Here is a 16,131-nt window from a genome sequence, read left to right on the forward strand (position 1 = left end):
GATGAAGGCTAAACTTTGTACAAAACTGTCTCCCTCACTTTGGCTAGCTTTGATCCAGAAGCCTGGTCTGGACTTCAGGCTGCCCAGGAACTCAGGGAAAGAACTGAGGACACACACAGCACACTGGATGGCTTTAGGGAGACAGTTGGACCAAGGCAGTGGGAGTGGGTGGGGGAGGGGTCAGTGAATTCTTGTAATGCGCCTGAGCAGTAAAGAACTGTAATCTCTGGGAAAGTACTATGGGGAAATGAAGCACCACAAGCCATACATGTCCCTTCCCGCGCCAGCAAGGCCAAAGGGGCGGTCCCTCTGTGCACACAGTTCCAGAGGGAATTCTGCACCCGGGCTGGAGGCTGCGCTCAGCTCTGTAAGGGGGAGGCGGGGCACGTAACCCAGCGCGGGCTGGAGCAACCGCCTGCTGAGTGCAAAACCTTTTGCGCTCGGACGGGTCCCACGACTATAAAGAGGGCAGCCGGCCCGCTAGGCATCACCCAGACCTACAGCGGCCTGACTGCCTGCCAGCACCTTGCTCTACAGCTCCAGCGTCACCAGACCTCGGAATGGACCCCAACTGCTCCTGCTCCGCCGGTAAGAAACCTGAGTCTTGATCTAGAAAGCCCAGTCGAGACTGCAAAGTTGTGGAGGATGTACTCTTGAAGTCTGGGGAGAATGGGCACCTTTATTGGAGATTCGTTCTACTTCTTTTAGGGGTCTCTCTTGCAATCTCCTTCACCTACTATGAAATATTAATTAGTATCGTCCAAAAGGCTCCTCTGTCGCAATTCAAACTAGTATTTTAGGCTCACGAATGTCTGGTTCCATTCCTAATCAAACAAGTAGTGGGGACAAAGTTGAGCACCAGGCATTAATAAGCTTTTTTATGAATTGCCTGAACAGAGAGGGGAAGGACCTTTGTGTTTTGAAAGCCAAAGACACAAGCCATACCCTACCCTGTGAGAAGAGAAGTGAGGCTACCTACCTGGAGTTCTGCTCAGGAGTTAGTGAACTGGGCTGGGCTCATGGTGTTGGCCACTGCTGCAACCCTGCATTTCTTACTGCCTGCTGTCTTCTTTCTCCCCCACAGGTAGTTCCTGCAGCTGCTCCAGCTCCTGTGCCTGCAAGAACTGCAAGTGCACCTCCTGCAAGAAGAGTGAGTAGGGATCCCTGGGGTGGTGGCTGAGGCTGGACAGGGAGCACCTCCAGAGCTGCCTCTGAGAAAGGCCCTTTGCTCTCTGGGGCCATTCCACCCTTTCTCCCATCCTGTAATGTTGTGCTACAGCTCCCAGGGCCATGGTACTGTCTCAGGGCAGAGAGAATTCAAAGCCAGATGCTTCTCTGAGGGGGGCAAGAAGCTCAGCCAGGCCTGGGTGACAAGTAGAGGAAGCCTGCTCTGACCTCTTGCTCTTCCTTCCTTTTCAGGCTGCTGCTCCTGCTGCCCTGTGGGCTGCTCCAAGTGTGCCCAGGGCTGTGTCTGCAAGGGCTCTTCAGACAAGTGCACCTGCTGTGCCTGATGTGAGGACACTGCTGCTCCCACTTGTAAATAGTAGTGCTGGACCACGCCAGAGTTTTTCATACAGCGCCACCCTTTCCCCTAAACCCCGTTTTCTACTAAGTATGTGAATAATAAAAGCCAGTTTGGTTCTAACTCTGGTTTTGGTTGTGTGTGATTTAAAAAAAAAGAAACTAGGGTGACAATTTGACTTGATAGTACAGTGATTTGGTTCTGGACTCAACTAGTGCCTTTAGCTCCCCTCTCTGGCCCCCAAGAAGGGGGATTGTGTTCGGGAAAAGCCAAGTTACCTCATGCTCTCCCTCATCTGGAAGACAGCAGCCATGTGGCAGGTCAGGTTTGAGTGTGGTAGAGGGGGCAGATGCCTACTGCTCCATCCTCACAGCACAATACATCCCAGTCCTTTATTTACCTTCTCTGTCTATTCCAGCCTCAGCTCCTGAGATTGTGGGGTATTTGGAGGGGGTACAGAGATTACCATAGGCTTGCTAGGCTGGGACTATAACACTGAGCTATAGTCCTTTTTTGGTAGAAAGATGAGTTAAGGGGCCTTTGTTGGCTGTTTGGGCACCATAGCTCACCAAGTTGCTTAGGCTGGCCTAGAACTCACTCTGCAGCCCAGACTGGCCTTGAATTCTTGATTCTCCTGCCTCAGCTTCCCAGGGAGCTAGGATTACAGGACCGAGTTTGCCACCAGGCCATTTTAAAGTGATCCAGAGTCAGGTGTGGCTCATGCCAGGAATCACAGCCTTTGAGAAGCATCAGCAGTTGGATCAGGAATTCTAGGTCAGTCTAGGTACTAAGTTTAAGGGCAGCTTGGGCTACATATGACCTTATCTCAGAAGAAAGGTATTGACAAGACTGGGATTCCCAACTTCCAGATGTTGGATCATCCAAGGTTCTCAATGGTTTGTTTTTTCTTTAAATGTGTATATGTAGGCACATCTATGTGTGTGTGGTGAACTAAGAGGCAGAAGATTGGCACTGTGAATCTTTTATCTCTTTTATTTCTTTTTTCTTTTTCTTTTTTTGCTTTGTTTTGTTCTGTTTGTTTTGTTTTGTTTTTCGAGACAGGGTTTCTCTGTGTATCCTTGGCTGTCCTGGACTCACTTTGTAGACCAGGCTGGCCTCTAATTCACAGCGACCTGTCTGCATCTGCCTCTGGAGTACTGGGATTAAAGGCATGAACCACCACCGCCCGGCTCCATTTCACTTTCTAAGACAGCATACTTTGGTAAACTGATAAGTTGCTTTATTTCTGTTAGCATAAATGGCCATCAAAACCTGGGGATCCAACACTTTCCCCTATTCTTGCTCAACATTCCAGGTACACACATGGACCAGCACTTCTGATTTATTATGTAGGTGCTAGGGATTCAAACTCAGGTGAGCCCCAGGCTTGAGTAGCAACACTCATAGGCCCTAATGCCCTACAGTATTTAGTTTATGGAATCTTAAACCTAACAACTCCCCTTTGGTTGGTTGGTTGTTTTGTTTGGTTGGTTGGTTTGGGTTGGGCTTTTTGTTTGTTTCTTTTGTGTTATCTTGGCTGTCCTGGACTTTGTAGGCCTGGCTGGCCTAGAACTTACAGTAATTTACTTGCCTTTGCTTCCCGTGTGCTGGGATTAAAAGCTTGCACCACCATAACCTGGTTTTTTGGGGGTTTTTTTGTTTTTTCATAACCTGGTTTAAACACGACGTTTTAAACTAGGTTTAGTGGCACAGGCCTTTAATCTCTGCATTTAGGAGGCAGAGGTAGGAGAATTTCTGTGTCAGTCTGATCAAGGAAGCAAATTTTGGACATCCAGGACTGTTTGTTACACAAAGAAACCTTGCCTCTCTCCTCCCCTCTCCCCTGCCCCCCTCCCAAAAAAAAAAAAAAAAAGAAAACAAAACAAAAACCACTGCCCCTCCTGAAGGAAACAAAAACCTAACAACCAACCAGACAACAAGAACAGAAAACCTCAAAAAACAATAACCACAGAGGAAATAAAGCAGTCACATGCCCAAGATATGTGTAAGGTTCACCTCCACTGTGGCCTTGTGCTAATATGCTTAATCCCAGGAGTAGAGGGGCAGCTAGATTGAGTCCCACCCTCTGACCCTTCCTCCCTAGTAAACACCAGGTCGCCCGCCCTCAGGCAGGAGGCCCTAGACCATATCCTCCCTGAATAGATTGCTTTCCTGTTCTTAAATTCCACCCCCTGCAGAGACCCCTATCACTTTTCAGCGTTCACACTGGCTGCCCCAACCACACCCCAAAGACAGCCTACTTAGCACAAGTCTTGTGTCTTTCTGGTCTCTGGCTAGGTGCTGGTTGGCGCCTCAGCGGATTCAAACCCTACACTCATCTTGAGAAAGTGACCTCAAGAAGGAGTCTCGGGGCAAGGAGAGATGGCTCAGAGGTTAAGAGCACTGGCTGCTCTTCCAGAGTTCCTGAGTTCAATTCTCAGCAACCACATGGTGGCTCACAACCATCTATAATAAGATCTGATGCCTTCTTCAGGTGTGCAGGTGTACATGCAGGTGAAACACTGGATACATAATAATAAATCAATAAATCTTAAAAAAAAAAAAAAAAAGGTGTCTCCGTCTCTACTCTTCTACTTTTAAAATACTGAATAGTCCCCACCTCATTGTATGGAAGTATGAGATCCCTAACATAACGTAAGCGGTGGGAAGGTCCCCAGCAGTGACTAAGTATTGGCTTAGGACTGGGTTTTGGAACCAGTTCACACTTCCAACTTAGTTTTCCTATTCAGGGTCTCCAAGCTCTGCTTTCACCACAAGGCAAGCACAGGTTTTGTGCTCCCTGAGGTAAACTGGGCAGGTGGGAGGGGGGAACTGTTGCTCTGCACACGGTCTGCACTCGGCCCCTGGGGATCTTTGGTGGGGTAAAGTCCAGGTGTGCGGACTTCTGAGAACTGGCCCGCCAACCGAGCGCAGACCCTTTGCACTCAGCCCGGTGTGCTCAGTCCTAGTGCTGTGAGGAAAGGGGTGTGGCTCAAGCCGCGAGCTAATGCGGTCTGGGTCCCAGGTGCAGGAAGAGGAAAGCTTGCAGAAGGACGATCAGGGGCGGGGTGCGTGGAGTTTGCAGATACCATCTTTTGTGCAAGAAGTAGGACCCGAGCAGGCAGCGGGGGTCGGAGAGTGGAGCGTGTACAGTCTCCCACCTGGGCAGAACTTCTGCATTCCTCCTAAGTCCTTCCTGCCCTCCTAGCCCTCAACAGGACTATTGTCTAATTGGTCTTCAGTCACCACTTCCATGGACCCCAACTCCTTGTGCCACACATAAGGGGACTGCTGACAGGTCTCAGCAATTCGAGTTTCTGGGAGATCCAGACATGCTGCTGTGGGCCCCTTTCTTTAGTCACTTTTAGTGTAACACACCCCCCTCCCCGCCCCACCCCTTCCTGGTGAGGTCTGGATACATGCACACACAGAGAGAGGCAGAGACAGAGAAAGGGAGGGGTGTTGGGGAGGGAGAGAGACACAGACACACACACACACACACACACACACACACACACACACACACACACACACACACAAGAAATACTTGAGAAAATGGCTCTCCAAAACTGGGTGGGGGATTTGTACTCTTGTGTTTCTGTTTGCCAGGGTCGCACTCACTGCCTTCTTTTCCAAGATGGTCCCTGCTCCTGTGCTGGCTCCTGCAAATGCAAAGAGTGCAAATGCACCTCCTGCAAGAAAAGTGAGTTGGAGCTTCCCTACCTTTCTCCCTTCACTGCCCTGGGGTCCCTAACCTGCCCCACCTTCCCGGGAGCATCTAGGTGGGGTGCCTCTGACTGGGTTTCTCTCTCATGGTCAACTCTTCTCCCACAGGCTGCTGCTCCTGCTGCCCTGTGGGCTGTGCCAAGTGCTCCCAGGGCTGCATCTGCAAAGAGGCTGCTGACAAGTGCAGCTGCTGTGCCTGAAGTCCAGGTGTCCTCACAACTGCCTGTAAATAGAACACTGTGTACAAACCTAGTCTTTTTGTTACATCCCTGTCCTGGTCTCCACACCTTTCTATAAAGCATGTAACTGACAATAGAAGCATCGACTTGATTAACTGAGCGTGTCTGTGTGCATTGGAATAAGGGGTTGGCAGGGGCTTTGACATGAAGCTGCCAAGGCTTGACTTGGGCTAGTCAGGTACCTGCTCTGGGCTTTTATCACATCTGGAAAGTAGTGGGCAGGATGCATCAGCCACAGAAATGGCCGATCACACTGTGGGTATATATGTTGGGGATTAGACCTGGGGCTTCCTGCATACTAAACAACACTCATCCCTCCAAATGCATAATGATTCCCATTTCTCTCCCCAAATTGTTTTGAATATTTAAACTTAAAGATAACTTAAGTGAACCTGGCATCTTGATGTATGCCTTTAATCCCAGTGCTGGGGAGGCACAGACAAGGGGATCTCTGTGAATTCGAGGCTGGCCTTGTCTAAAAAGTGAGTCTAGGACAGCCAGGCCTCAGAAGCATAAAAAGTACTCTACATCAATCTGCCTCCTGGGCTATGTGTTCAGACTATGCTTACAGAAAAAAAAAGAGACGCAAGTTCACCGTCATATTAGCTTTTACTTTTTTTTATAATTATACACAGGAGATTAGATATCTATGCATTTGTAAATGCCAGATGCCAGATCTGGTATGATTAGCAGTATATCTGTGTCATGATCATCTAGCACATGCTCATGTGACTCAGCCTCCAAAGACTCATTCAGTCCTGCCAAAATTTCTGTGACCCTTGCTAGGATGGGAAATAAAGTCATGAGCAAATGTTATGACACATACAGAATCATGCCTGCCGTTTCTATAGTCACAGTGCCATATTGTGCAATGCAACAATTCAGATTTTCAGGAATATATCTAAATGTAAATGTAACTTTTAGTTTTCTGATTAAAAAGTCATAGCCAGGCATGGTGGCACACACCTTTAATCCCAGGACTCAGGAGGCAGAGCCAGGTGGATCGCTGTGAGTTTGAGGACAGCCTGGTCTACAAAGCGAGTCCAGGATAGCCAAGGCTAACACAGAGAAACCCTGTCTTGAGAAAAAAAAAAAAAAAGGCATATGAAGGCTTATTGTCTCTGTCTGTTAACTTAAGCCTATACTAGAAGCTTCTTCCTCCATACAATCTAATCTAGGCCTAGTATGTTTTTAGACTCAGGCTTACTGCTGAATAAGATGACCATTTTTTGTTCTTTCTGAACTGGTTCAACTCAGCTGTTTTGCCTCAAACTCTTCCCCCAAATGACTGGTTCGATCTGGCTTCTTTCTGGACCTCGTACTGCCTGGCCTCTCATACTTTGGCAATACGTTCTAATCTTCTGGCTCCTTTACATCCCCTGTCATTCTGTCTTTACCTGTGTCTATCATCTTCTCTCTTCAACTTGTCTCTGTAAAACTATCCTAGTAAAACAGCCTCTGAATTTCAGGGGCTGAACTGCCACAAGTTCAGCTCCACTGCCCTGCCTCTCAACTCATTGACTCAATTGAACTGCCTGAACAGTCCTGACTAGAGCTCAGAGATCTGCAAGCCTCTGTCTCCTGAGTGCTGGGATTAAAGGCCTGTACCACCACACCTGGATCCAAGTTTTTCTTTACCTGAAACATGCTCTCTATCAGGGTGGCCTTAAACTCAAGAGATCTGCTTGCTTCTGTCTCCTGGCATTGAAGACCAGTCAGTATCCCAGCTGTACCACACAGACCTGGAAGTTCTTTGGATGTGATCCCTTGCCAGAGCTGCTGTATTCTGCAATTAAAATTCCTCTACGTGTAAGTGTGTTTATGTTAGTTATATTTAATTATATTTAAGCAAATTCTTTATTCCTGATACAGAATGTAGCTGGAAAAATGGGTAAATATAAGTATATACACACAGAGACATATATGTATTTCACTGATAAATTGTTCTTTTTCTTTCTTTCTTTCTTTTTTTTTTGGTTTTTTGAGACAGAGTTCCCCTGTGTAGCCCTGGCTGTCCTAGATTCGCTTTGTAGACCAGGCTGGCCTTAAACTCACAGCGATCTGCCTGCATCTGCTTCCTGAGTTCTGGGATTAAAGGCATGTACCACCACGCCCGGCCTCATAAATTGTTCTTGTCAGCTAGGCATGATAATGTATGCCTGTAATCTTAACCCTTGGAGGTCAGGAGCATCTGTAGTTCAAGGGCACATTGGAGTATATACAAAACCATATCTCAAAACAACCATAAAATTCTGCCTTTGTCTCTATCCATAGTGCAGCTAGGGGAGTTCTGTTGTATAAAATTTCAGCTGGCCAGGCGGGGTGGCACACACCTTTAATCCCAGCACTCAGGAGGCAGAGGCAGGTGGATCACTGTAAATTCGAGGCCAGCCTGGTCTACAAAGTGAGTCTAGAACAGCCAAGGCTACACAGGGAAACCCTGTCTTGAAAAAACAAAAAACAAGATTTCAGCTGTCTCTATGAAAAACACTCTTTTTTTCTTTCTGTTTTTTATTTGGTTACTTGTTTTTTTGGTTGGTTTTGGTTTTTGGAGACAGGGTTTCTTTGTGTAGCCTTGCCTATCTCAGACTCACTTTATAGACTAGGTTGACCTTGAACTCATAGAGATCCATCTGCCTCAGCCTCCTGAGTCCTGGGATTAAAGGCCTGCACTACCACACCTGGCCAAAATACTCTTTAAAGGGAAGTCCATCAAGAACAAAGTCAGAAGCCGGAGCCGGGCGTGGTGGCGCACGCCTTTAATCCCAGCACTCGCGAGGCAGAGGCAGGCGGATCGCTGTGAGTTCGAGGCCAGCCTGGTCTACAAAGTGAGTCCAAGATGGCCAAGGCTACACAGAGAAACCCTGTCTCGAAAAACCAAAAAAAAAAAAAAAAAGTCAGAAGCCGGGCGTGGTGGCGCACACCTTTAATCCCAGCACTCGGGAGGCAGAGGCAGGCGGATCGCTGTGAGTTCGAGGCCAGCCTGGTCTACAAAGCGAGTCCATGATGGCCAAGGCTACACAGAGAAACCCTGTCTCGAAAAACCAAAAAAAAAAAAAAAAAGAACAAAGCCAGGTTCTGGGATTCCAAACCCAACACAGTTCTCCAGGTCTGTGATGCTGAGCAAATTGCCTGGTTGCAATTAGACTGGGCCTGACAGCAGAGGCTAATGTTCCTCGAAATCAGGAACATTGAAAATACAAAGAGCTGCCTCTGTTGCTTTTATCTTATGTAGTCCATGGTCCACCTAAAACTGTCCCACTGGAGGAAGTGTATTCCCAGTTTTTAAACCCAACAACCTGGATAGAGTGTGACGCCCCTGCCCTGAACAACGTGCCTAGACTTCCCTTCAGGAACAGAGAATGGATGTGTTAAGATGAAATGTGTTGGCCTTGTTTGCTTTGTCCAGGAGGAAGGGTCCCAACCCAGGATCATGATGGGACAAGGACAGACAATAAGGACCAGGAAAGCTCATAAACAAAGCTTTCTCCATTGCTTCTGCCAGCTTCCATCCAGAGACCTGGGCTGGGCTGGGGGCTGCCCAGGAACTCCAGGAAAGGAGAAGCTGGAGACACAGCAGGGCAGAGGGGTTTAGGGAGACAGGCACAGGTCTTTAATTCCAGCACTCTGCAGGCAGAAGCAGGTAGATTTCTGTCAGTTTGAAGCCAGCCTGGTCTTTGAGGTAAGGATCAGGTCAGCAAAGACTGTTGATGTGAGAAACCCTGTCTAAAACAAACCAAAACCAAAGCCAAACAAACAAACAAAAACCCACCAAAATAAATAAATAAACAAAATAATGTAGTAGTTGACCGAGAATAGTGTAGGATTTGATTCCGGTGTGGTACCATCCAGCAAGTAGTCAGAGCCTGGAGACACAGGCCTTGTGGTAAGTATGCTTTTTATTTTTTGTTTTTCGAGACAGGGTTTCTCTGTGTAGCCTTGGCTGTCCTGTCCTGGACTTGCTTTGTAGAGCAGGCTGTCCTCAAACTCATATCCATTTGCCTGCCTAAGCTTCCAAAGTGCTCAGGTTAAAGGCATGCCCCACCACCCTGGCAATATGCTTATTCTTTAGGACTGGGGCTTGGCCGGGGAGGTATTGGGGTGGTGGCTGCCAGGTGAACACTGCCTTCTGACTCTTCCTGCTTAACAAACACCTGGTTGCCCTCAGGGAGAAGGCGCCTGTCCCTATCCTCTCAGAATGGACTGCTCTCCTGCTCTTAAATTCCCCCTAAAGCAGAGACCCCCATCACTTCTCCCTGTTCACACCAGCTGCCCCACTTTGATCAAGGCTAGTCTTTATAAAAAACAAAAAACAAACAAACAAACCAAAACTGTCTCCATTATTTCTGCTAGCTTTGATTGAGAGACCTGAGCTGTGCTAGGCGCTGCCCAGGAACTCCGGGAAAGAAGCTGAAGACACAGCGCTATGGGTGGATTTAGGGAGACAGCTGGGGGGGGGGCCTCAGGTGAGTTCTCATAATGCACTGGAGCAGTAGTGGGCTGTAATCTCCGGGAAAACACTACAGGAACATGACGTACCCAACATCACACAGACCTTCCTCCGCTAGGAGCGGAGCCAAATGGGGCGGTGACGCTGTGTACATTTGGCGCCAGAGGGAGCTCTGCACCCGGCCGGAAGTGTGCACTCCGCTCCGCCAAGGACTCAGGGCACTAGGGGACTCCAGCGGGACAGCGATCGCCTCCTGAGTGCAAACCCTTTTGCGCCCGGACAGCACCAGGACTATAAAAAAGGGCTGGCCACGCGCTAGGCATCGCCACAACTTCCAGGAGCCTGACTGCCCCCTGTCCTCATTCTTGCTCCGTAGCTCCAACGTCACCAGATCTCGGAATGGACCCCAACTGCTCCTGCTCCGCCGGTAAGACACCCGGTTCTGGGTCTTCAGAAAACGCAGTTGGGACCACAGAGCTTATTCCCACAGTTCAGAGGATGCGTTCTAGAGGCTTGGGGAGAATGGGCAACTTAGCTGGAGATTCATTCTAGTTCTTTCTAGCTTCTCCTCTTGGAAGCACCTTCAACTACTCTTGTGTCTCTGCACTCCCCACACTCTTGGAGTATTGTTAGTTAGTATTGTCGGAACGGCTGTCGTTGTTAGTAGTATGCAGGCCCACAAATGTCTAATTCTGCTCAGCCAGGTGAGAGGAACATCTGTGTGGGGTCCCAGGAATTAATAAGCTTTTCTATGAATTGCCGGAACAGGGAGGGGAAGGACCTTTGTGTTTTGAAAGTCAAAGACACAAGCCATAACCTACCCTGTGAGAGGAGAAGTGAGGCTACCTACCTGGAGTTCTGCTCAGGAGTTAGTGAACTGGGCTGGGCTCATGGTGTTGGCCACTGCTGCAACCCTGCATTTCTTACTGCCTGCTGTCTTCTTTCTCCCCCACAGGCAGCTCCTGCAGCTGCTCCAGCTCCTGTGCCTGCAAGAACTGCAAGTGCACCTCCTGCAAGAAGAGTGAGTGGGGATCCCTGGGGTGGTGGCTGAGGCTGGACAGGGAGCACCTCCAGAGCTGCCTCTGAGAAAGGCCCTTTGCTCTCTGGGGCTATTCCACCCTTTCTCCCATCCTGTAATGTTGCACTGCAGCTCCCAGGGCCATGGTACTGTCTCAGGGCAGCGAGAATTCAAAGCCAGATGCTTCTCTGAGGGGGGCAAGAAGCTCAGCCAGGCCTGGGTGACAGGTAGAGGAAGCCTGCTCTGACCTCTTGCTCTCCCTTCCTTTCCAGGCTGCTGCTCCTGCTGCCCTGTGGGCTGCTCCAAGTGTGCCCAGGGCTGTGTCTGCAAGGGCTCTTCAGACAAGTGCACCTGCTGTGCCTGATGTGAGGACACTGCTGCTCCCACTTGTAAATAGTAGTGCTGGACCACGCCAGAGTTTTTCATACAGCGCCACCCTTTCCCCTAAACCCCGTTTTCTACTAAGTATGTGAATAATAAAAGCCAGTTTGGTTCTAACTCTGGTTTTGGTTGTGTGTGATTTAAAAAAAAGAAACTAGGGTGACAATTTGACTTGATAGTACAGTGATTTGGTTCTGGACTCAACTAGTGCCTTTACCTCCCCCTCTCTGGCCCCCAAGGAGGGGGAGTGTGTTTGGGAAAAGCCAAGTTACCTCATGCTCTCCCTCATCTGAAAGACAGCAGCCACGTGCCATGTCAGGTCAGTGTATGGTAGAGGGGGCAGATGCCTACTGCCCCATCCTCACACCACAATACATCCCAGTCCTTTATTTACCTTCTCTGTCTATTCCAATTTTCAGCTCATTGGATTGTTGGGTATATGGAGGGGGTATGCAGATTACTACCGTGCTTACTTGCCTGCTAGGCAGGAACTGAGCTGTGTAGTCCAGCCCTGTGTAGGTGGAGAGATGTGTTTGGGGACTTTGTTGGCTGTTTGGGCTCCAGAGCTCACCAAATGGCTTAGGTTGGCCTAGAACTGACTCTGCAGCCCAGACTGGCCTTGAATTCTTTTTTGTTTTGTTTTGTTTTGTTTTTTGTTTTTTGAGACAGGGTTTCTCTGTGTAGCCTTGGCCATCCTGGACTCACTTTGTAGACCAGGCTGGCCTTGAACTCACAGCGATCCGCCTGCCTCTGCCTCCCGAGTGCTGGGATTAAAGGCGTGGGCCACCACGCCCGGCTGGCCTTGAATTCTTGATTCTCCTGTCTCAGCTTCCCGGGGAGCTGAGATGACAGGACCAAGTTTGCCACCAGTCCATTTTAAAGCGATCCAGAGTCAGGTGTGGTTCACGCCAGTAATCACAGCCTTTGAGAAGCAGCAGTAGGAGGATCAGGAATCCCAGGTCAGTCTAGGTACTAAGTTTAAGGGCAGCCTGGGCTACATGTGACCTTATCTCAGAAGAAAGGTGGTCAAGATGGGAACACACAGCTCCCAGATGTTGGATCCTCAGAGCCTCTCAGTAGTTTGTTTTTTCTTTGGATGTGTGCATGTGGGCACACCATGTGTTTGTGGTGAACTCGGAGGCCGGAGATCCTCATTGGGAATCTATCACTGTGCGTTTTACTTTCTGAGACATGTTCTTTTGGTAAACTTATAACTTGCTTCATTTCTGTTTGCATAAACGGCCATCAAAACCTGGGGATCCAACACTCTCCCCCAGTCTCAGCTCAACATTGGCTCACCACTCAAGTGAGCCTAGGACTTGAGCAGCAACACGCATAGGCACTAACCCCTACATTGTTTAATTTCTTTGTAGTCCAGGGTGGCCTGGACCTCGCAAGGATCCTCCTTCCTCGGCCTCCCTAGTACTGAGATTAAAGGCCTGTGCTACCAGGCTAGGCTTAAAATAGCAGGATTTCTCTTTCTTAAAAATAGTATTTTTTTGAGTCAGGCATGGTGGCACAAGCCTTTAATCCCAGCACTTGGGAGGCAGAGGCAGGTGGATCTCTGTGAGTTCCAGGCCTACAAAGCAAGTCCAGGACAGCCAAGGCTACACAGAGAAACCCTGTCTCCAAATACACAAACACTGTGTTGGCCAGTGGTGGCACCGGTCTTTAATCCCAGCATTCAGGAATCAGAGGCAGGAGAATTTCTATGAGTTCCAAACCAACCTGGTCAAGAAATCGAGTTGAGGGACAACCAGGACTGTTACACAGAGAAACCCTGTCTCAAAAACAAACAAAAAACAAAACAAAACAAAAAACCCAAACAGCTATAAACCAGTCAAACAACAACAAATACCTCTTAAAACAATAACAACAAAGGAAATAATGTAGTTACTTGGCCAAGAAATGTGTAGAGTTCAACTCCACTATGGTCTTGCGCTTAATCTCAGGAGTAGAGGGGCAGCTAGACTGAACCCCACCCTCTGACCCTTTCTGCTTGGTAAACACCTGGTCGCCCTCAGGCAGGAGGCCCTAGTACATATCCTCCCAGAATAGACAGCTCTCCTGCTCTAGAATTCCACCCCCTGCAGAGACCCCTATCACTTTTCCATGTTCACCCTTGCAGCCCTACACCCATTCTGGAGAATAAACCTGATTATCACAAGGCTTGTGTCTTTCTGGTCTCTAGTCTCTGGCTAGGTGCTGGTTGACACCTCAGTGTGTTCGAACCCTACACTCATCTTGGGCAAGTGACTTCAAGATGGCGCCTCCGTTTCTACTATTTTACTGTGAAAATCCTAAACAGTCCTCACTGCATTGTAAGGAAATATGAGAGCCCTAACATAAAGCCCCGCAGCACGCGGTGCAGGGTGGGGGCTTCCCCAACAGCGACTAAATCTGGGCTGGGACTAGTTTTCGGAACCTTTTCACATTTTCAACGTAGTTTTCCTGTAAGCAGGGTCTCCAAGCCCCGCTTTCACCACAGGTGAGGCGCTGGTTTTGTGCCCGCTGGGGTAAACTGAGCAGGTGGTAGGGAGCTGGTTGCTCTGCACCCGAAAACTGAGAAGCCTGGGCGGGGTAAAGACCTGGTGTTGCAGGCTTCTGGCAACTAGCCCGCCAACGGAGCGGAGCGCAGACCCTTTGCACTCAGCCCGGTATGCTCAGCCCGCGTGCTGTGAGGAAAGGGGTGTGACCCAGCTCCTGGGCTTGCCCTGGCTGTATCCCAGGTGCAGGAAGGGGAAGCTTGCAGACTGATGATCAGACCTAGGCTTAGGGGCGTGTGCAGAGGATATGCCTAGTGAAAGAAGAAGGGCTTGTGCAGGGAGAAGGGACACGCGGGTGGTGTCCCACCAGGACGGAGCTTCTGCACTGCTCCCAATTCCTACCTTCTTTTAAAGGAAGCTCAGTACAAACTTCACTCCATCCAGCCTCCTCCTAGCACTCAAAACCACCAGTTTCTTGACGGTTGTCAGTTTCTGCCTCTGCTAAGCCATGGACCTCAACTAGTCCTGTGCTTCTACGTAAGAGGGCTGCTGCTGGCCCTCAGCAACCCGAGTTTCACTGAGAGACAGACGGGCTGTTGTGCAGCCCTTCTTCGGTCACTTTTAGTTTAATACTGGCTGTCCCTTCCTAAAGAGATCTGGATAAATACACACACAGCCCCTTTAACTAGTCTTTGAGAAAATGGCTCATCCAAAGAGGGTCAAGGATTTGCACTCCTGTGTTCATGTTCGCGGGGGGGGGGGGGGGGGGCGGGAGAGGGGTGGGGGTGGGGCGGGCGGCTGAGATGCCAATATTGACTGCCTAGACTGCCTACTTTTCTCCAGATGGTCCCTGCTCCTGTGCTGGCTCCTGCAAATGCAAAGAGTACAAATGCACCTCCTGCAAGAAAAGTGAGTTGCAGCTTCTCTGCTTTTCTTTCCACCTTCGCTCCCCTTGTGTCCCTAGCCCACCCCACCTTCCCGGGAGCATCCAGGTGGGGTGCCTTTGACTGGGTTTCTCTCTCATGGTCAACTCTTCTCCCACAGGCTGCTGCTCCTGCTGCCCTGTGGGCTGTGCCAAGTGCTCCCAGGGCTGCATCTGCAAAGAGGCTGCTGACAAGTGCATCTGCTGTGCCTGAAGTCCAGGTGTCCCCACAACTGCCTGTAAATAGAACACTGTGTACAAACCTAGTCTTTTTGTTACATCCCTGACCCGGTCTCCACACTTTTCTATATAGCATGTAACTGACAATAAAAGTGTCAACTTCATTAACTCAGCGTGTCTGTGTGCATTGGAATAAGGCATTGGAATTGGCTGGCAGAGGCTTTGACATGGAGCTGCTAAGGCTTGACTTGGGCTAGTCTGGTTACCTCTGGGCTTTTATCATCTGGGAAGTAGTGAGCAGGAGGATAAGAGGATACACCAGTCAAAGAAATGTGGCAATCCTGCTGTGCCTGTGTACACTAGGGATTAGACCTGGGGCTTTCTGTTTTTTTGTTTGTTTGTTTGTTTGTTTGTTTTTCGAGACAGGGTTTCTCTGTGTAGCCTTGGCCATCATGGATTCGGTTTGTAGACGAGGCTGGCCTCGAACTCACAGCGATCCGCCTGCCTCTGCCTCCCGAGTGCTGGGATTAAAGGCGTGCGCCACCACGCCCGGCTTGACCTGGGGCTTTCTGAATACTAAACCAGGTGCCCTAATGAGCCACACTCCTACCCCTAAACACCTAAAGATTCTGGTTTCTCTGCCCCAACTCATTTGGATTTTTAGCCTTTAAAATGATTTAAGTGGGTAGCTGGAGAGATGGCTCAGAAATTAAGAGCCTCTGACTGCTCCTCCAAAGGTCTGAGTTCAATTTCCAGCATCCACATTGTGAGTGGCTCATAACCATCTATAATGAGATCTGGTGTCTTCTTTTGGCCTGCAGGGACACATGCAGGCAGAACATTGTATACATAATAGATAAATGTTTAAAAATGACTTTAGTGAACCAGGCATGGTAGTGCACACCTTTAATCTCAGCACTGAGAAGGAAGAGAAAGGGAAATCTCTGTGAGTTGGAGGTCATCCTGGTCTACAAAGTAAGTCCAGGACAGACAAGGCTCAGGAGAATAAAATGTACTTTTACAGCAGTCAGCCTCATGGGCTAGATGTTGAGACCCTGCATACACACAAGTGCTCCTTAATATTAACTGTTATCTTTTTATAATTACATGCAGCAGATGGGAATTTTAAAATACATTTGCAAATGATAGATGACAGACTTGGTATGTTTAGCAGTGTATCTGTATCCTGCTTATATACTATATATAA

The 16,131-nt window shown here is 48.9% G+C and overlaps 2 protein-coding genes across 3 annotated transcripts in view; both read left to right on the forward strand.

The window, feature by feature from the left end:
- The window catches only part of LOC127209474 (metallothionein-2), a 36,238-nt gene that overhangs the window by 14,035 nt on the left and 6,072 nt on the right, over positions 1-16,131 (forward strand). The window contains exon 4 of one of the 2 annotated variants that reach the window (XM_051169124.1): positions 14,966-15,077. The exons of the other annotated variant lie outside the window; for it this stretch is intronic. The gene's annotated coding sequence lies outside the window, so the exon portion shown is untranslated. Of the gene's footprint in view, positions 1-14,965; positions 15,078-16,131 lie in introns of those variants that run through there. 2 annotated transcript variants of the gene reach the window in all.
- LOC127209473 (metallothionein-1-like) lies at positions 10,209-11,428 on the forward strand. The gene is made up of 3 exons (XM_051169121.1): positions 10,209-10,364; positions 10,893-10,958; positions 11,228-11,428. Exons 1-3 carry the CDS (start codon positions 10,337-10,339, stop codon positions 11,317-11,319), a joined length of 186 nt encoding a protein of 61 aa, XP_051025078.1. The 5' UTR covers positions 10,209-10,336; the 3' UTR covers positions 11,320-11,428.

The sequence above is a fragment of the Acomys russatus genome, chromosome 26 (genome assembly GCF_903995435.1).
Source record: "Acomys russatus chromosome 26, mAcoRus1.1, whole genome shotgun sequence".
Classification (NCBI taxonomy): domain Eukaryota; kingdom Metazoa; phylum Chordata; class Mammalia; order Rodentia; family Muridae; genus Acomys; species Acomys russatus.